General features: G+C 54.3%; 1 protein-coding gene across 4 annotated transcripts in view; it reads right to left on the reverse strand.

Annotated features, from left to right (window-relative positions):
* fbxw5 (F-box and WD repeat domain containing 5) overlaps positions 1-27,859 on the reverse strand; it is a 296,735-nt gene that overhangs the window by 208,424 nt on the left and 60,452 nt on the right. For all 4 annotated transcript variants that reach the window (XM_078226724.1, XM_078226726.1, XM_078226725.1 and 1 more), the window contains exon 3: positions 5,503-5,660. In XM_078226724.1, the coding sequence (XP_078082850.1) occupies positions 5,503-5,660 (158 nt within the window). The remainder of the gene's footprint in view (positions 1-5,502; positions 5,661-27,859) is intronic.

Here is a 27,859-nt window from a genome sequence, read left to right on the forward strand (position 1 = left end):
AGAGAGAGAGATCGTATCCTCACAGAGAGAGAGAGAGATCGTATCCTCACAGAGAGAGATAGAGAGATCATATGCTCACAGAGAGAGAGAGACAGATCGTATCCTCACAGAGAGAGATAGAGAGATCATATGCTCACAGAGAGAGAGAGACAGATCGTATCCTCACAGAGAGAGATAGAGAGATCATATGCTCACAGAGAGGGTGAGATTGTATCCTCACAGAGAGACGGAGAGAGATGGATCATATCCGCACAGAGAGAGAGAGAGATCGTATCCTCACAGAGAGAGAGAGAGAGAATGTATCGTCACAGAGAGAGAGAGAGAGAAATCGTATCATCACAGAGAGAGAGCGACTATCCTCACAGAGAGAGAGAGAAATCGTATCCTCACTTCGAGAGTGAGATCGTATCCTCACAAAGAGAGAGAGAGGTTGTATCGTCACAGAGGGAGAGAGATCATATCCTCATAGAGAGGGAGAGAGAGATCGTATCCTCACAGAGAGAGAGAGGGAGATCATATCCTCATAGAGAGGGAGAGAGATCGTATCCTCACAGAGAGAGAGAGAGAGAGATCGTATCCTCACAGAGAGAGAGAGGGAGATCATATCCTCATAGAGAGGGAGAGAGAGATCGTATCCTCACAGAGAGAGAGAGAGAGATTGTCTCCTCACAGAGAGAGAGAGAGATCGTATCCTCACAGAGAGAGAGAGGGAGAGCGAGATCGTATTCTCACAGAGAGAGAAAGATCGTATCCACACAGAGACTGAGATTGTATCCTCAGAGAGAGAGTGAGAGAGAGATCGTATCCTCACTTCGAGAGCGAGATCGTATCCTCACAAAGAGAGAGAGGGAGGGAGAGATTGTATCATCACAGAGCGATCGTATCCTCATAAAGAGAGAGAGAGTTTGTATCGTCACAGAGGGAGAGAGATCATATCCTCATAGAGAGGGACAGAGAGAGAGAGAGAGATCGTATCCTCACAGAGAGAGATAGAGAGAGATCGTATCCTCACAGAGAGAGTGAGAGAGAGAGATCGTATCCTCACAGAGCGATCGTATCCTCATAAAGAGAGAGAGAGTTTGTATCGTCACAGAGGGAGAGAGATCATATCCTCATAGAGAGGGACAGAGAGAGAGAGAGAGATCGTATCCTCACAGAGAGAGATAGAGAGAGAGATCATATCCTCACAGAGAGAGAGAGAGAGAGATTGTGTCCTCACAGAGAGAGAGATCGCTTCCTCAGAGAGAGAGATCGTATCCTCACAGAGAGATCGCTTCCTCAGAGAGAGAGAGAGAGATCATATCCTCACAGAGAGAGAGCAATCGTATCCTCACAGAGAGAGAGAGAGAGATCATATCCACATAGAGAGAGAGAGCGAGATCGTATCCTCACTTGGAGAGATCGAGATCGCATCCTCAGGGAGAGAGAGAGAGAGGTCGTATCCTCACTTAGAGAGACAGAGAGAGATCGTATCCTCACAGAGAGAGAGAGAGCGTATCCTCACACAGAGAGGGAGAGATCATATCCTCACAGAGAGAGAGAGAGAGAGAGCGTATCCTCACAGACAGAGAGAGATCCCATCCTCACTTAGAGAGAGAGAGATCATATCCTCACACAGAGAGGGAGAGAGCATATCCTCACAGAGAGAGAGAGAGATATCGTATCCTCACAGACAGAGAGATCGTATCCTCAGAGAGAGAGAGAGAGATCGTATCCTCACACAGAGAGAGAGAGAGGAAGGGATCGTATCCTCACAGAAAGAGAGAGAAAGAGATCTTTCCCCTCCAGAAAGAGAGAGTGAGGGGGAGTCTGTATCCTCAAAGAGAGGAGAGAGAGAAATCGCATCCTCACATAGAGAGAAAAAGAGGGGGAGAGAGCGATCGTTTGCTCACAGAGAGAGAGAGAGAGAGGGATATTGTATCCTCACACAGAGAGCGTATGAGAGTGGGAGAATCTGTATCCAATGGACAGCCTGTTCCGAAAGCTCGTGGCTTTTGCTACCAAATAAACCTGTTGGACTTTAACCTGGTGTCGTTAATCTTCTTACTGTCCTCACAGAGAGACAGTGAAAGTGATCAAATCCCCACAGAGGGAGAGATCCCATCCTCACAGAGAAAGAGAGAAAACTATTGTATCCTCACAGAGAGGCAGAGATCGTATCCTGAGAGAGAGAGAGAGTGAGAAAGAGAGAGAGATCCTATCATGAAATCCTATCCTATCATGAAATGCCCCAAATAAACACGGAAACATAGAGGTAAGCAACAGTAAACTGGAGGTTCACAAGAATGGTTCCAGCAATGAGGATCTGATTTATTATTCTCACATGTATTAACATAGTGAAAAGTGTTGTTTCTTGCCCGCTACATGGACAAAACATACCGTACATAGAGAAGGAACCGAGAGGGTGCAGAATGTGGTGTTGCAGTCAAAGCTAAGGTGTAGAGAAAGATCAACTGAATGTGTTTTTTTTTATTCATTCATGGGACATGGGCATCGCTGGCTGGGCCAGCATTTATTGCCCATCCCTATTTGCCTTTGGAGGGCAGTTGAGAGTCAATCAGATTGCTTTGGCTCTGGAGTCACATGTAGGCCAGACCGGGTAAGGACAGCAAACTTCCTTCCCTAAAGGACATTAGCGAACCAGATGGGTTTTTCTGACAATCGACAATGTTTTCATGGTCATCAGTAGATTCTTAATTCCAGATATATTTTATTGAATTCAAATTCCACCATCTGCTGTGGCGGGATTCGAACCCGAGTCCCCAGAACATTAGCTGAGTTTCTGGATTAATAGACCAGCGATAATACCACTCGGTCATCGCCTCCCCTAAGGTAGATCCGTTCAAAAGTTTGATGGCAGCAGAGAAGAAGCTGTTCTTGAGTCGGTTGGTACGTGATCTCAGACTTTTGTATCTTTTTCCCGATGGAAGAAGGTGGAAGAGAGAATGTCCAGGGTGTGTGGGGTCCTTGATTATGCTGCCTGCTTAATTAACTTGAGTTATGGAGATAAACTGGAGAAGTTGGGACTGTTCTCCTTGGGGACGAGAAGGCTGAGAGGAGATTTGATAGAGGTGCTCAAAACCATGAGGGGGTCTGAACAGAGTCGAGAGGGAGAAACTGTTCCCACTCATGAGAACGAGAGGACACAGATTTAAAGTACTTGGCAAAAGAAGCAAGGGTGACATGAGAGTAAGAAAAACTTTTTCACGCAGTAAGTGATTGGAGTTTAGAAAGCACAACCTAAGAGTGTGGTGGGGGCAGGTTCAAATATCTGAAGAGGTGAAGGTGGGGAGAAGGTGGGGCAAGTGAATTTCCCATTCAGAGAGCCAGTGCAGACACGATGGGCCAAATTGACTCCTTCTGCACCCTAACAATTCAGTGAGATTCCAGAAGGGATCGATCAGATTGGTCGGTTTAGGGTTGTGGACAAGATCCAGACCTGCTGGAATATAGGACCATGTGCAGTGAAAATTGCAACAGCATTGGGTCTTCTGCAGAGATGGGTCACTTTGTGAAGACAGAAAACTTTGGTCAATATTTATTTGAACGGGGGTGTTGGAGGAGAGATGGTATCTCCAAATAGGAGAAGGGTTCACAGTGAGTAGGCACAACAACTACCATCTACTATCAGTAGCCTTCCTCCAGTTTTTAAATGCAGGATACATCCCGGAAATTTACCGCCTCGCCTGCCTGAGGCTCGTAAGATCCCGCCCGAGGCCAGCGGAGAATGCCATCCTGCGAACCCCGGGGCAGGAAAGGCGGTAAAATTCCAGCCATAGTGTCAGATCCACACATTCACAAATCCAGTTTATCTAGTTATTGGATAAACATATGGATGACATTGGAATAGTGTAGGTTAGATGGGCTTTAGATTGGTTTCACTGGTCGGCGCAACATCGAAGGCCGAAGGGCCTGTACTGCGCTGTTATGTTCTATGTTCTATCCTCACACAGAGAGAGAGAGAGGGAGAGAGAGAGAGTTTGAATCCTCAGAGGGAGAGAGAGAGGGGTCGAATCCTCAGAGAGAAAGAAAGAAAGAGCACACATGTCCTCACAGAGAGAAAGAGATCGTATCTTCACAGAGAGAGAGATCTTTGATTTTGTTTTGATTTATTATTGTCACATGTATTAACATACAGTGAGAAGTATTGTTTCTTGGGCGCTCTCCAGACAAAACATACCGTACATTGAGAAGGAAACGAGAGGGTACAGGATGTAGTGTTACAGTCATAGCTAGGGTGCAGAGAAAGATCAACTTAATGCAAGGTAGATCCATTCAAAAGTCTGATGGCAGCAGGGAAGAAGCTGTTCTTGAGTCGGTTGGTACATGACCTCAGACTTTTGAATCTTTTTCCCAATGGAAGAAAGTGGAAGAGAGAATGTCCAGGGTGCGTGGGGTCCTTAATTATGCTGGCTGCTTTGCCGAGGCAGCGGGAAATGTAGACAGAATCAATGGATGGGAGACTGGTTTGCGTGATGGATTGGGCTACGGTCTTGGGCAGAGAGGAGCCCTACCAAGCTGTGATACAACCAGAAAGAAAGATCGCATCCTCACAGATAGAAAGAGAGAGATCCTATCCTCACACAGAGAGAGAGTGAGAGAGAACGATCGTACCCTCACAGAAAGAGAGAGAGAGATCGAATCCTCACAGAGAAAGAGATCGAATCCTCACAGAGAGAGATTCTATCCTCATAGAGAGAGAGAGTCATAGAGGTTTACAGCATGTCCCAACTTGTCCATACGCCATTTTTTTAAACATCTAAGCTAGTCAGAGGTCCTTTTTTTTAAACCCCTAAGCTAGAGAGGGATCCTATCCTCACAAAGAGAGAGAGAGAGAGTGTCTGTATCCTCACAGAGAGATAAAAGAGAGAGAAAGAGAGACAGAGAGAGATCGTATACTTACAGATGAGAGAGAGAAATCGAATCCTCACAGAGGGAGAGTGATCGTATCCTCACAGAGCGGCAGAGATTGAGAGAGAGAGATCGTATCCTCACAGAGACAGAGAAAGAGATCCTATCCTCACACAGAGAGAAAGTGAGAGAGACAGATCAAATCCTCACACAGAGAGAGAAAACGATTGTAACCTCACAGAAAGGCAGAGATGGTATCCTCAGAGACAGAGAGAGAGATCGTATCCTCACAGGGAGAGAAAGAGAGAGAGCGTATCTTCACAGAGAGAGAGATCGTATCCTCACAGAGAGAGAGAGAGAGCGTATCTTCACAGGGAGAGAGAGATCGTATCTTCACAGAGAGAGAGAGATCGTATCTTCACAGAGAGAGAGAGAGAGAGAGCGTATCTTCACAGGGAGAGAGAGATCGTATCTTCACAGAGAGAGAGAGATCGTACCATCACAAAGAGAGAGAGATCGAGTCCTCACAGAGAGAGAGACGGAAGAGATCGAATCCTCACAGAGACAGGGGGGGGGGGGGGGGGGGGTGTGTGTGTGTGTGCGTGCGTGCGTGCGTGTGTGTCCCCTCACACAGAATGAGACAGATCTTACCTTGACAAAACAGTCCTTGGAACAGGATCCAAATAAATAGCCATTGTGAGAAAAGCTGACGTGTAAGACCTGATCGCGATGTTCTTTCAGTGTCTCCACTTCCACACACGGGATTGTGTCGTACAGTCTCTGAAATTCAGCCAGCCACGAAATAGCAGCTAGAACAGACAAGATGTCAACATTAACCAGGAGCGCAAAGTTTTCAGAGAACTCCTCCAATATCACTGAGCTTCCTGTATCCTTCCTGTGATCAAACTCTCCAATTCTATCTGAGAACGTGGCGCAGCAGGCCACAGGGCTGATGGTGTGAGAAATGGACAAGTGGCATATAGCTGTAGTTGGGATGCCTGCTTGGACAATACAGAGGAGCACTGGGGCAGATGGGAGCCCCAGCAGAGGGGAGCCCCGGCAGAGGGGAGCCCAGGCAGAGGGGAGCCCAGGCAGAGGGGAGCCCAGGCAGAGGGGAGCCCAGGCAGAGGGGAGACCAGGCAGAGGGGAGACCAGGCAGAGGGGAACCCAGGCAGAGGGGAGCCCAGGCAGAGGGGAGCCCAGGCAGAGGGGAGCCCAGGCAGAGGGGAGCCCAGGCAGAGGGGAGCCCAGGCAGAGGGGATGCTGGGAAGCGGGTTCCAGGCGTCCAGATTGGGGAATGAGGCAGCAGGATCCACTGGAAACTGAGTAGATGAGTGACTGGAGGCTGTGCGAGAGAGGGTGAGAGAGGGGATGAGAGAGGGTGTGCGGGGGGAGGGAGGGTGTGTGGGACGAGAGAGGGTGTGTGGGGTGAGAGAGGGTGTGTGGGGCGAGAGAGGGTGTGCGGGGCGAGAGATGGTGTGTGGAGCAAGAGAGGATGTGTGGGGCAAGAAAAGGTGTCTGGGGTGAGAGAAGGTGTGCGGGACGAGAGAGAGTGTGCGGGGAAGGGAAGGGAAGGTGCGCAGGGGGAGGGATGGAGTGCGGGTGGAGAGAGGGAGTGCAGGGCGAGAGAAGGTGTGTGGGAGGAGGGAGGGTGTGCGGGGCGAGAGGCGGTGTGCGGGGCGAGAGACGGTGTGCGGGGCTGGAGAGGGTGTGTGGGGCGGGAGAGGGTGTGCGGGGCTGGAGAGGGTGTGTGGGGCGGGAGACGGTGTGCGGGGCAAGAGACGGTGTGCGGGGCAAGAGACGGTGTGCGGGGCAAGAGAGGGTGTGCGGGGCGAGAGAGGGTGTGCGAGGCGAGAGAGGGTGTGTGGGGTGGGAGAGGGTGTGCGGGGCGAGAGACGGTGTGCGGGGCAAGAGACGGTGTGCGGGGCGAGAGAGGGTGTGCGGGGCGAGAGAGGGTGTGCGGGGCTGGAGAGGGTGTGTGGGGTGGGAGAGGGTGTGCGGGGCGAGAGAGGGTGTGCGGGAGGAGGGAGGGTGTGCAGGGCAAGGGAGGGTGTGCAGGGCGAGAGACGGTGTGCGGGGCGAGAGACGGTGTGCGGGGCGAAAGGGGGTGTGCGAGGCGAGAGGGTGTGCGGGGTGGGAGAGGGTGTGCGGGAGGAGAGAGGGTGTGCGGGAGGAGAGAGGGTGTGCGGGGCGAATGAGGGTGTGCGGGGCGAGAGATGGTGTGCGGGGCGAGAGAGGGTGTGCGGGGCGAGAGAGGGTGCGCGGGGCGGGAGACGGTGTGTGGGGCGAGAGACGGTGTGCGGGGCGAAAGGGGGTGTGCGAGGCGAGAGATGGGGTGCGGGGCGAGAGAGGGTGTGCGGGGCGAGACACGGTGTGCGGGGCGAGAGAGGGTGTGGGGGGCGAGAGAGGGTGTGCGGGGCGAGAGAGGGTGTGCGGGGCGAGACACGGTGTGCGGGGCGAGAGAGGGTGTGGGGGGCGACAGACGGTGTGCGGGGCGACAGACGTTGTGCGGGGCGAGAGACGGTGTGCAGGGCGAGAGACGGTGTGCGACAGACGGTGTGCGGGGCGAGAGACGGTGTGCGGGGCGAGAGACGGTGTGCGGGGCGAGAGACGGTGTGCGGGGCGAGAGACGGTGTGCGGGGCAAAAGGGGGTGTGCGAGGCGAGAGAGGGTGTGCGGGGCGAGAGAGGGTGTGCGGGGCGAGACACGGTGTGTGGGGCGAGAGACAGTGTGCGGGGCGAGAGAGGGTGTGCGGGGCGAGAGACGGTGTGCGGGGCGAGACACGGTGTGCGGGGCGAGAGAGGGTGTGCGGGGCGAGAGACGGTGTGCGGGGCGAGAGGGTGTGCGGGGCGAGAGACGGTGAGCGGGGCGAGACACGGTGTGCGGGGCGAGAGACAGTGTGCGGGGCGAGAGAGGGTGTGCGAGGCGAGAGGGTGTGCGGGGCGAGAGACGGTGAGCGGGGCGAGACACGGTGTGCGGGGCGAGAGAGGGTGTGCGGGGCGAGAGACGGTGAGCGGGGCGGGAAAGGGTGTGCGGGGCGGGAGAGGGTGTGCGGGGCGAGAGACGGTGTGCGGGGCGAGAGACGGTGTGCGGGGCGAGACACGGTGTGCGGGGCGAGAGACAGTGTGCGGGGCGAGAGAGGGTGTGCGGGGCGAGAGAGGGTGTGCGGGGCGAGAGGGAGTGCGGGGCGAGAGACGGTGTGCGGGGCGAGACACGGTGTGCGGGGCGAGAGACAGTGTGCGGGGCGAGAGACGGTGTGCGGGGCGAGAGAGAGTGTGCGGGGCGAGAGAGAGTGTGCGGGGCGAGAGACAGTGTGCGGGGCGAGAGAGGGTGTGCGAGGCGAGAGGGTGTGCGGGGCGAGAGAGGGTGTGCGAGGCGAGAGGGTGTGCGGGGCGAGAGAGGGTGTGCGGGGCGGGAGAGGGTGTGCGGGGCGGGAGAGGGTGTGCGGGGCGGGAGACGGTGTGCGACAGACGGTGTGCGGGGCGAGAGACGGTGTGCGGGGCGAGAGACGGTGTGCGGGGCTGGAGAGAGTGTGCGGGGCTGGAGAGAGTGTGCGGGGCGAGAGACGGTGTGCGGGGCTGGAGAGGGTGTGCGGGGACAGAGACAGTGTGCGGGGCGAAAGGGGGTGTGCGAGGCGAGAGAGGGTGTGCGAGAGGAGAGAGGGTGTGCGGGGCGGGAGAGGGTGTGCGGGGCGAGAGACGGTGTGCGGGGCGAGAGACAGTGTGCGAGAGGAGAGAGGGTGTACGGGGCGGGAGAGGGTGTGCGGGGCGAGAGACGGTGTGCGGGGCGAGAGACGGTGTGCAGGGCGAGAGACGGTGTGCGGGGCGAGAGACGGTGTGCGGGGCGAGAGACGGTGTGCGGGGCGAGAGACGGTGTGCGGGGCGAGAGACGGTGTGCGGGGCGAGAGGCGGTGTGCGGGGCGAGAGAGGGGGTGCGGGGCGAGAGACGGTGTGCGGGGCGAGAGACGGTGTGCGGGGCGAGAGAGGGGGTGCGGGGCGAGAGAGGGGGTGCGGGGTGAGAGAGGGGGTGCGGGGCGAGAGACGGTGTGCGGGGCGAGAGAGGGTGTACGAGGCGAGTGAGAGTGTGCGGGGTGAGAGAGGGTGTGCGGGAGGAGAGAGGGTGTGCGGGAGGAGAGAGGGTGTGCGGGGCGAGAGAGGGTGCGCGGGGCGAGAGAGGGTGCGCGGGGCGAGAGACGGTGTGCGGGGCGAGGGACGGTGTGCGGGGCAGGAGAGGGTGTGCGGGGCGAGAGACGGTGTGCGGGGCGAGAGACGGTGTGCGGGGCGAGAGACGGTGTGCGGGGCGAGAGACGGTGTGCGGGGCGAGAGACGGTGTGCGGGGCGAGAGACGGTGTGCGGGGCGAGTGACGGTGTGCGGGGCGAGAGACGGTGTGCGGGGCGAGAGACGGTGTGCGGGGCGAGAGACGGTGTGCGGGGCGAGAGAGGGTGTGCGGGGCGAGAGATGGTGTGCGGGGCGAGAGACGGTGTGTGGGGCGAGAGAGGGTGTGCGGGGCGAGAGAGGGTGTGCGGGGCGGGAGAGGGTGTGCGGGGCGGGAGAGGGTGTGCGGGGCGAGAGACGGTGTGCGGGGCGAGAGACGGTGTGCGGGGCGAGAGACGGTGTGCGGGGCGAGAGACGGTGTGCGGGGCGAGAGAGGGTGTGCGGGGCGAGAGAGGGTGTGCGGGGCGAGAGAGGGTGTGCGGGGCGAGAGAGGGTGTGCGGGGCGAGAGAGTGTGTGCGGGGCGAGAGAGGGTGTGCGGGGCGAGAGAGGGTGTGCGGGGCGAGAGAGGGTGTGCGGGGCGAGAGACGGTGTGCGGGGCGAGAGAGACGGTGTGCGGGGCGAGAGACGGTGTGCGGGGCGAGAGGCGGTGTGCGGGGCGAGAGACGGTGTGCGGGGCGAGAGCGCGTATGCGAGGCGAGAGAGGGTGTGCGGGCGAGAGGGGATGTGCAGGCGAGAGAGGGTGTGCGGGGCGGGAGAGGGAGTGTGGGCGAGAGAGGGTGTGCGGGGCAAGAGAGAGTGTGCGGGGCGAGAGAGGGTGTGCGGGCGAGAGAGGGTGTGCGGGGCGACAGACGTTGTGCGGGGCGAGAGACGGTGTGCGACAGACGGTGTGCGGGGCGAGAGACGGTGTGCGGGGCGAGAGACGGTGTGCGGGGCGAGAGACGGTGTGCGGGGCAAAAGGGGGTGTGCGAGGCGAGAGAGGGTGCGCGGGGCGAGACACGGTGTGTGGGCGAGAGACAGTGTGCGGGGCGAGAGACGGTGTGCGGGGCGAGAGACGGTGTGCGGGGCGAAAGGGGGTGTGCAAGGCGAGAGATGGTGTGCGGGGCGAGAGAGGATGTGCGGGGCGAGACACGGTGTGCGGGGCGAGAGAGGGTGTGGGGGGCGAGAGACGGTGTGCGGGGCGAAAGGGGGTGTGTGAGGCGAGAGATGGTGTGCGGGGCGAGAGAGGGTGTGCGGGGCGAGACACGGTGTGCGGGGCGAGAGAGGGTGTGGGGGGCGAGAGATGGTGTGCGGGGCGACAGACGGTGTGCGGGGCGAGAGACGGTGTGCGGGGCGAGAGACGGTGTGCGGGGCGAGAGACGGTGTGCGACAGACGGTGTGCGGGGCGAGAAACGGTGTGCGGGGCGAGAGACGGTGTGCGGGGCGAGAGACGGTGTGCGGGGCGAGAGACGGTGTGCGGGGCGAGAGACGGTGTGCGGGGCGAGAGACGGTGTGCGGGGCGAGAGACGGTGTGCGGGGCGAGAGATGGTGTGCGGGGCTGGAGAGGGTGTGCGGGGCGAGAGAGGGGGTGCGGGGCGAGAGACGGTGTGCGGGGCGAGAGACGGTGTGCGACAGACGGTGTGCGGGGCGAGAGACGGTGTGCGGGGTGAGAGACGGTGTGCGGGGCGAGAGACTGTGTGCGGGGCGAGAGACGGTGTGCGGGGCGAGAGACGGTGTGCGGGGCGAGAGAGGGTGTGCGGGGCGGGAGAGGGTGTGCGGGGCGGGAGAGGGTGTGCGGGGCCGGAGAGGGTGTGCGGGGCCGGAGAGGGTGTGCGGGGCCGGAGAGGGTGTGCGGGGCGGGAGAGGGTGTGCGTGGCGGGAGAGGGTGTGCGGGGCGGGAGAGGGTGTGCGGGGCGAATGAGGGTGTGCGGGGCGAATGAGGGTGTGCGGGGCGAGAGAGGGTGTGCGGGGTGGGAGAGGGTGTGCGGGGCGGGAGAGGGTGTGCGGGGCGAGTGAGGGTGTGCGGGGCGAGAGACGGTGTGCGGGGCGAGAGACGGTGTGCGGGGCGAGAGACGGTGTGCGGGGCGAGAGACGGTGTGCGGGGCGAGAGACAGTGTACGGGGCGAGAGACGGTGTGCGGGGCGAGAGACGGTGTGCGGGGCGAGAGACGGTGTGCGGGGCGAGAGCGGGTATGCGAGGCGAGAGAGGATGTGCGTGCGAGTGAGAGTGTGCGGGGCGGGAGAGGGTGTGTGGGCGAGAGAAGGTGTGCGGGGCGAGAGAGAGTGTGCAGGGCGAGAGAGGGTGTGCGGGGCGAGAGAGGGTGTGCTGGGCGAGAGTGTGCGGGGCGAGAGAGGGTGTGCGGGGCGAGAGAGGGTGTGAGGTGCGAGAGAGGGTGTGCAGGGCGAGAGAGAGTGTGCAGGGCGAGAGAGAGTGTGCAGGGCGAGAGAGAGTGTGCAGGGCGAGAGAGAGTGTGCAGGGCGAGAGAGAGTGTGCAGGGCGAGAGAGAGTGTGCGGGGCGAGAGAGGGTGTGCGGGGCGAGAGAGGGTGTGCGGGGCGAGAGGGTGTGCGGGGCGAGAGACGGTGTGCGGGGCGAGAGAGGGTGTGCGGGGCGAGAGAGGGTGTGCGGGGCGAGAGAGGGTGTGCGGGGCGAGAGAGGGTGTGCGGGGCGAGAGAGGGTGTGCGGGGCGAGAGTGTGCGGGGCGAGAGAGGGTGTGCGGGGCGAGAGAGGGTGTGCGGGGCGAGAGAGGGTGTGCGGTGCGAGAGAGGGTGTGCGGGGCGAGAGAGGGTGTGCGGGGCGAGAGAGAGTGTGCGGGGCGGGAGAGGGTGTGTGGGCGAGAGAGGGTGTGCGGGGCGAGAGAGAGTGTGCAGGGCTAGAGAGGGTGTGCGGGGCGAGAGAGGGTGTGCGGGGCGAGAGAGGGTGTGCGGGGCGAGAGTGTGCGGGGCCAGAGAGAGGGTGTGCGGGGCGAGAGAGGGTGTGCGGGGCGAGAGAGGGTGTGCGGTGCGAGAGAGGGTGTGCGGGGCGAGAGAGAGTGTGCGGGGCGAGAGAGAGTGTGCGGGGCGAGAGAGGGTGTGCGGGGCGAGAGAGGGTGTGCGGGGCGAGAGAGGGTGTGCGGGGCGAGAGAGGGTGTGCGGGGCGAGAGAGGGTGTGCGGGGCGAGAGAGGGTGTGCGGGGCGAGAGAGGGTGTGCGGGGCGAGAGAGGGTGTGCAGTGCGAGAGAGGGTGTGCGGGGCAAGAGAGGGTGTGCGGGGCGAGAGAGGGTGCGCGGGGCGAGAGAGGGTGTGCGGGGCGAGAGAGGGTGTGCGGGGCGAGAGAGGGTGTGCGGGGCGAGAGAGGGTGTGCGGGGCGAGAGAGGGTGTGCGGTGCGAGAGAGAGTGTGCGGGGCGAGAGAGTGTGTGCGGGGCGAGAGAGGGTGTGCGGGGCGAGAGAGGGTGTGCGGGGCGAGAGAGGGTGTGCGGGGCGAGAGACGGTGTGCGGGGCGAGAGACGGTGTGCGGGGCGAGAGTGTGCGGGGCGGGAGAGGGTGTGCGGGGCGAGAAAGGGTGTGCGGGGCGAGAGTGTGCGGGGCGGGAGAGGGTGTGCGGGGCGAGAGAGGGTGTGCGGGGCGAGAGAGGGTGTGCGGGGCGAGAGAGGGTGTGCGGGGCGAGAGAGGGTGTGCGGGGCGAGAGAGGGTGTGCGGGGCGAGAGAGAGTGTGCGGGGCGAGAGAGAGTGTGCGGGGCGAGAGAGGGTGTGCGGGGCGAGAGAGAGTGTGCGGGGCGAGAGAGAGTGTGCGGGGCGAGAGAGAGTGTGCGGGGCGAGAGAGAGTGTGCGGGGCAAGAGAGAGTGTGCGGGGCGAGAGAGAGTGTGCGGGGCGAGAGAGAGTGTGCGGGGCGAGAGAGGGTGTGCGGGGCGAGAGAGAGTGTGCGGGGCGAGAGAGAGTGTGCGGGGCGAGAGAGAGTGTGCGGGGCGAGAGAGAGTGTGCGGGGCGAGAGAGAGTCTATGCATAGGAGTTCAATGAGAGGGTCAATGAATCGGGGGGTTCAGTGAGATGGTTAATGTATTGGGGGGTCAGTGAGAGGGTTAATGTATCGGGGGGTCAGTGAGAAGGTTAATGTATCGGGGGTTCAGTGAGAGGGTTGATGTATCGGGGGGATCAGTGAAAGGGTTAATGTATCGGGGGTGTCAGTGAGAGCGTTAATGTATCGGGGGGGTTCAGTGAGAGGGTTAATGTATCGGGGGGGTTCAGTGAGAGGGTTAATGCATCGGGGGGGGTCAGTGAGAGGGTTAATGCATCGGGGGGGCAGTGAGTGGGTTAATGTATCGGGGGGTCAGTGAGAGGGTTAATGTATCGGGGGGGGTCAGTGAGAGGGTTAATGTATCGGGGGGGTTCAGTGAGTGGGTTAATGTATCGGGGGTGTCAGTGAGAGGGTTAATGTATCGGGGGTTCAGTGAGAGGGTTAATGTATCAGGGGGTCAGTGAGAGGGTTAATGTATCGGGGGGGGGGGTCAGTGAGAGGGTTAATGTATCAGGGGGTCAGTGAGAGGGTTAATGTATCAGGGGGTCAGTGAGAGGGTTAATGTACCGGGGGGGACAGTGAGAGTGTTAATGTACCGGGGTGTCAGTGAGAGGGTTAATCTATTGGGGGGGGGTCAGTGAGAGGGTTAATGTATCGGGGGGTTCAGTGAGAGGGCTAATGTACCGGGGGGGACAGTGAGAGGTTTAATGTATCGGGGGGGATCACTGAGGGGATTAATGTATCGGTGAGGTCCCTGAGGATTGGAGCATAGCGAATGTGGTCCCGTTGTTTAAGAACATAAGAACATAAGAAATAGGAGCAGGAGTAGGCCATCTAGCCCCTCGAGCCTGCCCCGCCATTCAATAAGATCATGGCTGATCTGACGTGGATCAGTACCACTTACCCGCCTGATCCCCATAACCCTTAATTCCCTTACCGATCAGGAATCCATCCATCCGCGCCTTAAACATATTCAGCGAGGTAGCCTCCACCACCTCAGTGGGCAGAGAATTCCAGAGATTCACCACCCTCTGGGAGAAGAAGTTCCTCCTCAACTCTGTCTTAAACCGACCCCCCTTTATTTTGAGGCTGTGTCCTCTAGTTTTAACTTCCTTACTAAGTGGAAAGAATCTCTCCGCCTCCACTCTATCCAGCCCCCGCATTATCTTATAAGTCTCCATAAGATCCCCCCTCATCCTTCTAAACTCCAACGAGTACAAACCCAATCTCCTCAGCCTCTCCTCATAATGCAAACCCCTCATCTCCGGTATCAACCTGGTGAACCTTCTCTGCACTCCCTCCAATGCCAATATATCCTTCCTCATATAAGGGGACCAATACTGCACACAGTATTCCAGCTGCGGCCTCACCAATGCCCTGTACAGGTGCATCAAGACATCCCTGCTTTTATATTCTATCCCCCTCGCAATATAGGCCAAAGAAGGGTAGCAGGGATAACCCGGGTAATTATAGGCCGGTGAGCTTGATGTCTGTGGTAGGGAAGTTGTTGGAGAGGATTCTTAGAGACAGGATGTATGTGCATTTAGAACGGAACAATCTCATTAGTGACAGACAGCATGGTTTTGTAAGAGGGAGGTCGTGCCTTACAAATTTGGTGGAGTTTTTTGAGGAAGTGACAAAAACGGTTGATGAAGGAAGGGCCGTGGATGTCGTCTATATGGATTTCAGTAAGGCATTTGACAAAGTCCCACATGGCAGGTTGGTTAAGAAGGTTAAGGCTCATGGGATACAAGGAGAAGTGGCTAGATGGGTGGAGAACTGGCTTGGCCATAGGAGACAGAGGGTAGTGGTTGAAGGGTCTTTTTCCGGATGGAGGTCTGTGACCAGTGATGTTCCGCAGGGCTCTGTACTGGGACCTCTGCTATTTGTGATATATATAAATGATTTGGAAGAAGGTGTAACTGGTGTAATCAGCAAGTTTGCGGATGACACGAAGATGGCTGGAATTACGGATAGCGAAGAGCATTGTCGGGCAATACAGCAGGATATAGATAGGCTGGAAAATTGGGCGCAGAGGTGGCAGATGGAATTTAATCCGGATAAATGCGAAGTGATGCATTTTGGAAGAAATAATGTAGGGAGGAGTTATACAATAAATGGCAGAGTCATCAGGAGTATAGAAACACAGAGGGACCTAGGTGTGCAAGTCCACAAATCCTTGAAGGTGGCAACACAGGTGGAGAAGGTGGTGAAGAAGGCATATGGTATGCTTGCTTTTATAGGACGGGGTATAGAGTATAAAAGCTGGAGTCTGATCTTGCAGCTGTATAGAACGCTGGTTAGGCCACATTTGGAGTACTGCGTCCAGTTCTGGTCGCCGCACTACCAGAAGGACGTGGAGGCGTTAGAGAGAGTGCAGAGAAGGTTTACCAGGATGTTGCTTGGTATGGAGGGTCTTAGCTATGAGGAGAGATTGGGTAAACTGGGGTTGTTCTCCCTGGAAAGACGGAGAATGAGGGGAGATCTAATAGAGGTGTACAAGATTATGAAGGGGATAGATAGGGTGAACGGTGGGAAGCTTTTTCCCAGATCAGAAGTGACGTTCACGAGGGGTCACGGGCTCAAGGTGAGAGGGGCGAAGTATAACTCAGATATTAGAGGGATGTTTTTTACACAGAGGGTGGTGGGGGCCTGGAATGCGCTGCCAAGTAGGGTGGTGGAGGCAGGCACGCTGACATCGTTTAAGACTTACCTGGATAGTCACATGAGCAGCCTGGGAATGGAGGGATACAAACGATTGGTCTAGTTGGACCAAGGAGCGGCACAGGCTTGGAGGGCCGAAGGGCCTGTTTCCTGTGCTGTGCTGTTCTTTGTTCTTTGGGGGTTCAGTTAGAGGGTTAATGCATCGGCGGGGGGTCAGTGAGAGAGTTAATGTATCGGGGGGTTCAGGGAGAGGGTTAATGTATCGGGGGGTACAGTGAGAGGGTTAATGTATCAGGGGTCAGTGAGAGGTTAAATGTATCGGGGGTTCAGTAAGAGGGTTAATGTCTCGGCAGGGTTGATGAGAGGGTTAATGTATCGGGGGGACAGTGAGAGGGTTAATGTATCAGAGGTTTCAGTGAAAGGGTCAATGTATCGGAGGTGTCAGTGAGAGGGTTAATGTATCGGGGGTGTCAGTGAGAGGGTTAATGTATCGGGGGGGTCAGTGAGAGGGTTAATGTATCGGGGGGTAGGTAAGAGGGTTAATGCATCGGGGGTGTCAGCGAGTGGGTTAATGCATCGGGGGGGCAGTGAGTGGGTTAATGTATCGGGGGGTCAGTGAGAGGGTTAATGTATCGGGGGGTCAGTGAGAGGGTTAATGTATCGGGGGGTTCAGTGAGAGGGTTAATGTAGCGGTGGGGACAGTGAGTGGGTTAATGTATCGGGGGTGTCAGTGAGAGGGTTAATGTATCGGGGATGTCAGTGAGAGGGTTAATGTATCGGGGGGGCAGTGAGAGGGTTAATGTATCGGGGATGTCAGTGAGAGGGTTAATGTATCGGGGATGTCAGTGAGAGGGTTAATGTATCGGGGATGTCAGTGAGAGGGTTAATGTATCGGGGATGTCAGTGAGAGGGTTAATGTAGCGGTGGGGACAGTGAGAGGGTTAATGTATAGGGGGGGATCACTGAGGGGATTAATGTATCGGGGGGTTCAGTTAGAGGGTTAATGCATTGGGGGGGTCAGTGAGTGGGTTAATGTATCGGGGGGTCAGTGAGAGGGTTAATGTATCGGGGGTTCAGTGAGAGGGTTAATGTATCGGGGGGTCAGTGAGTGGGTTAATGTATCGGGGATGTCAGTGAGAGGGTTAATGTATCGGGGGGGTCAGTGAGAGGGTTAATGTATCGGGGTATCAGTGAGAGGGTTAATGTATCGGGGGATCAGTGAGAGGGTTAATGTACCGGGGTATCAGTGAGAGGGTTAATGTATCGGGGTATCAGTGAGCGGGTTAATGTATCGGGGATGTCAGTGAGACGGTTAATGTATCGGGGGTTCAGTGAGAGGGTTAATGTATCGGGGGGTCAGTGAGTGGGTTAATGTATCGGGGATGTCAGTGAGAGGGTTAATGTATCGGGGGGGTCAGTGAGAGGGTTAATGTATCGGGGGGGTCAGTGAGAGGGTTAATGTATCGGGGGTTCAGTGAGAGGGTTAATGTATCGGGGGGTCAGTGAGAGGGTTAATGTATCGGGGGGTCAGTGAGAGGGTTAATGTATCGGGGATGTCAGTGAGAGGGTTAATGTATCGGGGGGTCAGTGAGAGGGTTAATGTATCGGGGGGTCAGTGAGAGGGTTAATGTATCGGGGGGGTTCAGTGAGAGGGTTAATGTATCGGGGGGTCAGTGAGAGGGTTAATGTATCGGCGGTGGTCAGTGAGAGGGTTAATGTATCGTGGGGATCAGTGAGGGGATTAATGTATCGGGGGGTTCAGTGAGAGAGTTAATGTATCGGGAGGGTCAGTAAGAGGGTTAATGTATTGGGGGGTGCAGTGAGAAGGGTAATGTATCGTGGGGATCACTGAGGGGATTAATGTATCGGGGGGTTCAGTGAGAGAGTTAATGTATCGGCGGGTCAGTAAGAGGGTTGATGTATCGGGGGGGTCAGTGAGAGGGTTAATGTATCAGGGTGGTCAGTGAGAGAGTTAATGTATCGGGGGGGGGTCAGTAAGAGGGTTAATGTATCGGGGGGTTCAATGAGAGGTCATTGAGTTCATAGAGGCTTACAGCATGGAAACAGGCCCTTCGGCCCAACTTGTCCATGCCGCCCTTTTTTTTTAAAACCCCTAAACTAATCCCAATTTCCCGCATTTGGCCCATATCCCTCTATATCCATCGTACCCATGTAACTATCTAAATGCTTTTTAAAAGATAAAATTGTACCTGCCTCTACTATATGACCTCTGGCAGCTTGTTCCAGACACTCACCACTCTCTGTGTGAAACAATTGCCCCTCTGGGCACTTTTGTATCTCTCCTCTCTCACCTTAAACCTATGCCCTCTAGTTTTAGACTCCCCTACCTTTGGGAAAAGATATTGATTATCTACCTTGTCTATGCCCTCATTATTTTATAGACCTCTATAAGGTCACTCCTCAGCCTCCTATGCTTCAGAGAAAAAAGTCCCAGTCTATCCAGCCTCTCCGTATAACTCAATCCATCAAGTCCTGGTAGCATCCCAGTAAATATTTTCGGCACTCTTTCTAGTTTATTAATATCCTTTCTATAATAGGGTGACCAGAATTGCACACAGTATTGTAAGTGTGGCCTCACCAATGTCTTGTACAACTTCAACAAGACGTCCCAACTCCTGTATTCAATGTTCTGACCGATGAAACCAAGCATGCTGAATGCCTTCTTCACCACTCTGTCCACCTGTGACTCCACTTTCAAGGAGCTATGAACATGTACCCCTAGATCTCTTTGTTCTGTAACTCTCCCCATCGCACTATCATTAACTGAGTAAGTCCTGCCCTGGTTCCATCTACCAAAATGCATCACCTCGCATTTGTCTAAATTTAACTCCATCTGCCATTCATCAGCCCACTGGCCCAATTGATCAAGATCCCGTTGCAATTGGAGATAACTTTCTTCACTGTCCACTGTGCCACCAATCTTGGTGTCCTCTGCAAACTTACTAACCATGCCTCCTATATTCTCATCCAAATCATTAATATAAATGACAAATAACAGTGGGCTCAGCACTGATCCCTGAGGCACACCGCTGGTCACAGGCCTCCAGTTTGAAAAACAACTCTCTACAACCACCCTCTGGCTTCTGTCAAGAAGCCAATTTTGTATCCATTTAGGTACCTCACCCTGGATCCCATGAGATTTAACTTTATGCAACAACCTACCATGCGGTACCTTGTCAAAGGCCTTGCTAAAGTCCATGTAGACAACATCAACTGCACTGCCCTCATCTACCTTCTTGGTTACCCCTTCAAAACACTCAGTTAAATTTGTGAGACATGATTTTCCACTCACAAAGCCATGCTGACTGTCCCGAATCACACCTTGCATCTCTGAATGCCTGTAGATCCTGTCTCTCAAAATACCTTCCAACAATTTACCCACCACAGATGTGAGGCTCACTGGCCTATAGTTCCCAGGCTTTTCCCTGCAGCCCTTTTTAAACAAAGGCACAATATTTGCCACTCTCCAATCTTCAGGCACCTCACCTGTGACCATCGATGATTCAAATATCTCTGCTGGGGGACCTGAAATTTCCTCCCTCGCCTGCCACAACGTACTGGGATACACTTCATCAGGTCCCGGGGATTTATCTACCTTGATGCGCTTTAAGACTTCCAGCACCTCCTTCTCTGTAATATGTACACTCCTCAAGACATCACTATTTATTTCCCCAAGTTCCCTAACATCCATGCTTTTCTCAACAGTAAATATTGATGAGAAATATTCATTTAGGATCTCACCCATCTCTTGTGGATCGCACATAGATGACCTTGTTGATCCTTAAGAGGCCTTACTCTCTCCCTTGTAACTCTTTTGCCCTTTATGTATTTGTAGAAGCTCTTTGGATTCTCCTTTGCCTTATCTGCCAAAACAAGTTCATGTCCCCTTTTTGCCCTCCTGATTTCTCTCTTAACTCTACTCCTACACCCCCTACATTATCGGGGGGGGTCAGTGAGAGGTTTAATGTTTCGGGGGGTCAGTGAGAGGGTTAACATATCGGGGGGGGGTCAGTGAGAGGGTTAATGTATTGGGGGGGTCAGTGTGATAGAACATAGAACATATAGAACAGTACAGCACGGTACAGGCCCTTCAGCCCTCGATGTTGTGCCAAGCGTTGTCCGAAACCAAGATCAAGCTATCCCACTCTCTATCATTCTGGTGTGCTCCATGTGCCTATACAATAATTGCTTGAAAGTTCCTAAAGTGTCCGACTCCACTATCGCAGCAGGCAGTCCATTCCACACCCCAACCACTCTCTGAGTAAAGGACCTACCTCGGACATCCCTCCTATATCTCCCACCATGAACCTTGTAGTTATGTCCAAGCTACATTCGCCTGAGGAAATTGTCTTTGAACGTCCACTCTATCTATCCCCCTAAATCATCTCATAAACCTCTATTAAGTCGCCCCTCATTCTCCTCCACTCCAAAGAGAAAAGCCCCAGCTCCCTCAACCTTTCCTCATAAGACCTACCCTCCAAACCAGGCAGCATCCCGGTAAATCTCCTCTGCACTCTCTCCAATGCTTCCACATCCTTCTTATAATGAGGTGACCAGAACTGCACACAATATTCCAAATGTGGTCTCACCAAGGTCCTGTACAGTTGCAGCATAACCCCACGGCTCTTAAACTCAAACCCCCTGTTAATAAACGCTAACACACTTCAGGCCTTCTTCACGGCTCTATCCACTTGAGTGGCAACCTTCAGAGATCTGTGGATATGAACCCCAAGATCTCTCTGTTCTTCCACATTCCTCAGAACCCTGCCGTTGACCCTGTAATCCGCATTCAAATTTGTCCAACCAAAATGAATCACCTCGCACTTATCAGGGTTAAACTCAATCTGCCATTTTTCGGCCCAGCTCTGCATCCTATCAATGTCTCTTTGCAGCCTATAACAGCCCTCCACCTCATCCACCACTCCACCAATCTTGGTGTCATCAGCAAATTTACTGACCCACCCTTCAGCCCCCTCCTCCAAGTCATTGATAAAAATCACAAATAGCAGAGGACCCAGCACTGATCCCTGTGGTACACCGCTGGTAACTGGTCTCCAGTCTGAAAAATTTCCATCCACCACCACCCTCTGTCTTCTATGAAGTAGCCAGTTACTTATCCAATCGGCCAAATCTCCCTCTATCCCACACCTCCTTACATTCTTCATGAGCCTACCATGGGGAACCTTATCAAACGCCTTACTAAAATCCATGTATACGACATCAACTGCTCTACCTTCATCTACACACTTAGTTACCTCCTCAAAGAATTCAATCAAATTTGTGAGGCAAGACTTACCCTTCACAAATCCGTGCTGACTATCACAGATTAAGCTGCATCTTTCCAAATGATCATAAATCCTATCCCTCAGGACCTTTTCCATTAACTTACCGACCACCGAAGTAAGACTAACCGGCCTATACTTACCAGGGTCATTCCTATTTCCTTTCTTGAACAGAGGAACAACATTCGCCACCCTCCAGTCCTCTGACACTATCCCCGTGGACAGTGAGGACCCAAAGATCAAAGCCAAAGGCTCTGCAATCTCATCCCTTGCCTCCCAAAGAATCCTAGGATATATCCCATCTGGCCCAGGGGACTTATCAACCCTCAGGTTTTTCAAAATTGCTAATACACCTTCCCTCAGAACATCTACCTCCTCTAGCCTATCAGCCTGTATCCCACTCTCATCCTCAAAAACATGGTCCCTCTCCTTGTTGAAGAAAAGTATTCATTCATCGCCTCTCCTATCTCTTCTGACTCCATGCACAAGTTCCTACTACTATCTTTGATCGGCCCTAACCTCACCCTGGTCATTCTTTTATTTCTCACATAAGAGTAAAAAGCCTTGGGGTTTTCCTTGATCTGTCCTGCCAAGGACTTCTCATGCCCCCTCCTAGCTCTCCTAAGCCCTTTTTGTAGCTCATTCCTTGCTACCTTGTAACCCTCAAGCAACCCAACTGAACCTTGTTTTCTCATCCATACGTACGCTTCCTTTTTCCCCTTGACAAGGCATTTAACCTCTTTTGTGAACCATGGTTCCCTCACTCGGCCATTTCCTCCCTGCCTGACAGGGACATGCCTATCAAGGACACACAGTATTTGTTCCTTGAACAAGCTCCACTTTTCATTTGTGCCTTTCCCTGACAATTTCTGTTCCCAACTTATGCTCCCTAATTCTTGCCTAATCGCATCATAATTACCCCTCCCCCAATTATAAACCTTGCCCTGCTGTTAGGCCTATCCCTCTCCATTGCAATAATGAAAGACACCGAGTTATGGTCACTATCTCCAAAGTGCTCTCCCACAACCAAATCTAACACTTGGCCCGGTTCATTACCGGGCATGGAGTACCGGGTGGCACGGTAGCACAGTGGTTAGCACTGCTGCTTCACAGCTCCAGGGACCTTGTTTCGATTCCCGGCTTGGGTCACTGTCTGTGTGGAGTTTGCACATTCTCCTCGTGTCTGCGTGGGTTTCCTCCGGGTGCTCCGGTTTCCTCCCACAGTCCAAAGATGTGCGGGTTAGGTTGATTGGCCATGCTAAAATTGCCCCTTAGTGTCCTGGGATGCGTAGATTAGTGGGATAAGTGGTAAAATATGTAGGGATATGGGGGTAGGGCCTGGGTGGGGTTGTGGTCGGTGCAGACTCGATGGGCCGAATGGCCTCTTTCTGTACTGTAGGGTTTCTTTCTATGATGATTACCCAGTACCAAGTCCAATGTGGCCCCACCTCTTGTTGGCCTATCCACATATTGTGTCAGGAAACCCTCCAGCACACACTGTACAAAAAATGCCCCATCCGAACTATTCGACCTATAAAGGTTCCAATCAATATTTGGAAAGTTAAAGTCACCCATGACAACTACCCTGTGACCTCCACACCTATCCATAATCTGCTTTGCAATTATTTCCTCCACATCTCTATTACTATTTGGGGGCCTATAGAAAACCCCCAACAACGTGACCGCTCCTGTCCTATTTCTAACCTCAGCCCATATTACCTCAGTAGGCAGATCCCCCTCGACCTGCCTTTCAGCAGCCGTTAAACTATCCTTGATTAACAATGCTACTCCTCCACCTCTTTTACCACCTTCCCTACTCTTACTGAAACATCTATACACCGGAACTTCCAACAACCATTCCTGTCCCTGTTCTAACCATGTCTCCGTAATGGCCACAACATCGTAGTCCCAAGTACCAATCCACACTCCAAGTTCACCTACCTTATTCCGGATGCTCCTTGCATTGAAGTAGACACACTTCAACCCACCTTCCTGTCTGCCGGTACACTCCTGCGACATTGATACCCTCCTCAGTACCTCACTACACTCAACACTGGCTTCTGGACTACAGCTCGTTTTCCCATCCCCCTGACAAATTAGTTTAAACCCCCCCCGAAGAGCCGTAGCAAATTTCCCTCCCAGGATATTGGTCCTCTCTGGTTCAGGTGCAAACCGTCCTGTTTGTACAGGTCCCACCTCCCCCAGAATGTGCTCCAATTATCCATGAAACTGAAACCCTCCCTCCTACACCATCTCTGCAGCCACGTATTTATCTGCACTCTCTCCCTGTTCCTCAACTCGCTAGCACATGGCACCGGCATCAAACCAGAGATGACAACATGGTTTATCCTGGCTCTCAGCTCCCACCCTAGCTCCTTAAATTCCTGTTTTAAATCCCTGTCCCTTCTCTTACCTATGTCGTTGGTACCGATGTGTACCACGACTTGTGGCTGTTCCCCCTCACCCTTAAGGATCCTGAAAACACGGTCCGAGACGTCACGGACCCTGGCACCCGGAAGGCAACATACCATCCGTGAGTCTCTTTCGCTGCCACAGAATCTTCTATCAGTCCCTCTAACTATCGAGTCCCCAATAAGATAGATAGATGCCCTACAGTGCAGAAAGAGGCCCTTCGGCCCATCGAGTCTGCACCGACCACAATCCCACCCAGGCCCTATCCCCATATCCCACCCACTAATCCCTCTAACCGAGACATCTCAGGACTTGAAGGGGCAATTTTAGCATGGCCAATCAACCTAACCTGCACATCTTTGGACGGTGGGAGGAAACCGGAGCACCCGGAGGAAACCCACGCAGACACGAGGAGAATGTGCAAACTCCACACAGACAGTGACCCAAGCCAGGAATCGAACCCAGGTCCCTGGAGCTGTGAAGCAGCAGTGCTAACCACTGTGTTACCGTGCCGCCCGGTAGTTAATAACTATTGCTCTCCTGCTCCTGCTCTATAGTTAATAACTATTGCTCTCCTGCTCTTCCCCCTTCCCTTCTGAGCCACAGGGACGGACTCAGTGCTGGAGATCCGGTCACCACGGCTTACCACTGGTAGGTCATCCCCCTAAACAGTATCCAAAGTGGAATACTTGTTGCCGAGGGGAACGACCACAGGGGATCCCCGCACCGACTGCTTCCTCCCAGCCTCTCTCACCGTCACCCATCTATTTTCATTCTTCGGAGTAACTGTATCCCTACAGCTTCTATCTATGACCATCTCTGCCTCCCGAATGATCCGAAGTTCATCCAGCTCCAGCTCCAGATCCCTAACACAGTCTTCAAGGAGCTGGAATTGGATTCACTACCTGCATGTGTACTCAGCTGGGACAATCAAACATCCCACAGGAGGAACATTGCAGATGGTTAATGTATCAGGGGTACTGTGAGAGGGTTCATTTATCGGGGGGTCAGTGAGAGGGTTCATGTATCGGGGGGTCAGTGAGAGGGTTCATGTATCGGGGGGTCAGTGAGAGGGTTCATGTATCGGGGGGGCAGTGAGAGGGTTGATGTATCGGGGGGGTCAGTGAGAGGGTTAATGTATCGGGGGTGTCAGTGAGAGGGTTAATGTATCAGGGGGCAGTGAGAGGGTTAATGTATCAGGGATGGGTCAGTGAGAGGGTTAATGTATCGGGGGGGGGGGGTCAGTGAGAGGGTTAATGTATCAGGGGGGCAGTGAGAGGGTTAATGTATCAGGGATGGGTCAGTGAGAGGGTTAATGTATCGGGGGGGGGTCAGTGAGAGGGTTAATGTATCGGGGTATCAGTGAGTGGGTTAATGTATCGGGGGTGTCAGTGAGAGGGTTAATGTATCGGGGGGGCAGTGAGAGGGTTAATGTATTGGGGGTGTCAGTGAGAGGGCTAATGTATCGGGGGGGCAGTGAGAGGGTTGATGTATCGGGGGTGTCAGTGAGAGGGTTAATGTATCGGGGGTGTCAGTGAGAGGGTTAATGTATCGGGGGGCAGTGAGAGGGTTAATATATCGGGGGTGTCAGTGAGAGGGTTAATGTTTCGGGGGGGCAGTGAGAGGGTTAATGTATCGGGGGTGTCAGTGAGAGGGTTAATGTATCGGGGGTGTCAGTGAGAGGGTTGATGTATCGGGGGGGCAGTGAGAGGGTTGATGTATCGGGGGGGCAGTGAGAGGGTTAATGTATCGGGGGTGTCAGTGAGAGGGTTAATGTATCGGGGGTGTCAGTGAGAGGGTTAATGTATCGGGGGGGCAGTGAGAGGGTTGATGTATCGGGGGTGTCAGTGAGAGGGTTAATGTTTCGGGGGGGCAGTGAGAGGGTTAATGTATCGGGGGGGCAGTGAGAGGGTTGATGTATCGGGGGGGCAGTGAGAGGGTTGATGTATCGGGGGGGCAGTGAGAGAGTTTTTTGTATCGGGGGTGTCAGTGAGAGGGTTAATGTTTCGGGGGAGCAGTGAGAGGGTTAATGTATCGGGGGGGGGGCAGTGAGATGGTTGATGTATCGGGGGGGGGCAGTGAGAAGGTTGATGTATCGGGGGTGTCAGTGAGAGGGTTAATGTTTCGGGGGGGCAGTGAGAGGGTTAATGTATCGGGGGGGGCAGTGAGAGGGTTGATGTATCGGGGGGTCAGTGAGAGGGTTAATGTGTCGGGGGGGCAGTGAGAGGGTTGATGTATCGGAGGTGTCAGTGAGAGGGTTAATGTGTCGGGGGGGCAGTGAGTGGGTTCATGTATCGGGGGGGGGGTCAGTGAAAGGGTTAATGTATCGGGGTATCAGTGAGTGGGTTAATGTATTGGGGGGGTCAGTGAGAGGGTTAATGTATCGGGGGGGTCAGTGAGAGGGTTAATGTGTCGGGGGGGCAGTGAGAGGGTTAATGTATTGGGGGGGTCAGTGGGTAGATTAATGTACCAGGGATGGGTCAGTGAGAGGGTTAATGTGTCATAGAACATAGAACAGTACAGCACAGAACAGGCCCTTCGGCCCACGATGTTGTGCCGAGCTTTATAGAACCATAGAACCATAGAAAATTACAGCTCAGAAACAGGCCTTTTGGCCCTTCTTGTCTGTGCCGAACCGTTTTATGCCTAGTCCCACTGACCTGCACTTGGACCATATCCCTCCACACCCTCTCATCCATGAACCCGTCCAAGTTTTTCTTAAATGTTAAAAGTGACCCCGCATTTACCACTTTATCCGGCAGCTTATTCCACACTCCCACCACTCTCTGCGTGAAGAAAACCAAGATCAAGCTATCGCACTCCCTATCGTCCTGGTGTGCTCCATGTGCCTATCCAATAACCGCTTAAATGTTCCTAAAGTGTCTGACTCCACTATCACTGCAGGCAGTCCATTCCACACCCCAACCACTCTCTGCGTAAAGAACCTACCTCTGACATCCTTCCTATATCTCCCACCACGAACCCTACAGTTCTGCCCCCTTGTAATATCTCCATCCGCCCGAGGAAATAGTCTTTGAACGTTCACTCTATCTATCCCCTTCATCATTTTATAAACCTCTATTAAGTCTCCCCTCAGCCTCCTCCGCTCCAGAGAACAGCCCGAGCTCCCTCAACCTTTCCTCATAAGACCTACCCTCCAAACCAGGCAGCATCCTGGCAAATCTCCTCTGCACTCTTTCCAGCGCTTCCACATCCTTCTTATAGTGAGGTGACCAGAACTGCACACAATATTCCAAATGTGGTCTCACCAAGGTCCTGTACAGTTGCAGCATAACCCCATGGCTCTTAAACTCCAACCCCCTGTTAATAAAAGCTAACACACTAGACGCCTTCTTCACAGCTCTATCCACTTGAGTGGCAACCTTTAGAGATCTGTGGATATGGACCCCAAGATCTCTCTGTTCCTCCACAGTCTTCAGAACCCTACCTTTGACCCTGTAATCCACATTTAAATTAGTCCTACCAAAATGAATCACCTCACATTTATCAGGGTTAAACTCCATCTGCCATTTTTCAGCCCAGCTTTGCATCCTATCTATGTCTCTTTGCAGCCTGCAACAGCCCTCCACCTCATCCACTACTCCACCAATCTTGGTGTCATCAGCAAATTTACTGATCCACCCTTCAGCCCCCTCCTCTAAGTCATTAATAAAAATCACAAAGAGCAGAGGACCAAGCACCGATCCCTGTGGCACTCCGCTAACAACCTGCCTCCAATCCGAAAATTTTCCATCCACCACCACCCTCTGTCTTCGATCAGACAGCCAGTTACCTATCCAATCGACCAACTTTCCCTCTATCCCACACCTCCTCACTTTCATCATAAGCCGACCATGGGGGACCTTATCAAACGCCTTACTAAAATCCATGTATATGACATCAACTGCCCTACCTTCATCAACACACTTAGTTACCTCCTCAAAAAATTCAATCAAATTTGTGAGGCACGACTTGCCCTTCACGAATCCGTGCTGACTATCCCGGATTAATCCGCATCTTTCTAAATGGTCGTAAATCCCATCCCGAAGGACCTTTTCCATCAATTTACCAACCACCGAAGTAAGACTAACCGGTCTATAATTACCAGGGTCATTTCTATTCCCTTTCTTAAACAGAGGAACAACATTCGCCATTCTCCAGTCCTCTGGCACCGTCCCTGTGGACAGCGAGGACCCAAAGATCAAAGCCAAAGGCTCTGCAATCTCATCCCTTGCCTCCCAAAGAATCCTAGGATATATTTCATCAGGCCCAGGGGACTTATCGACCTTCAGTTTATTCAAAACTGCCAGGACATCCTCCCTCCGAACATCTATTTCCTCCAGCCTATTAGCCTGTAACACCTTCTCTTCCTCAAAAACATGGCCCCTCTCCTTGGTGAACACTGAAGAAAAGTATTCATTCATCACCTCGCCTATCTCCATTGAC

This window comes from Mustelus asterias, chromosome 13 (genome assembly GCF_964213995.1).
Source record: "Mustelus asterias chromosome 13, sMusAst1.hap1.1, whole genome shotgun sequence".
In the NCBI taxonomy this organism is placed as follows: domain Eukaryota; kingdom Metazoa; phylum Chordata; class Chondrichthyes; order Carcharhiniformes; family Triakidae; genus Mustelus; species Mustelus asterias.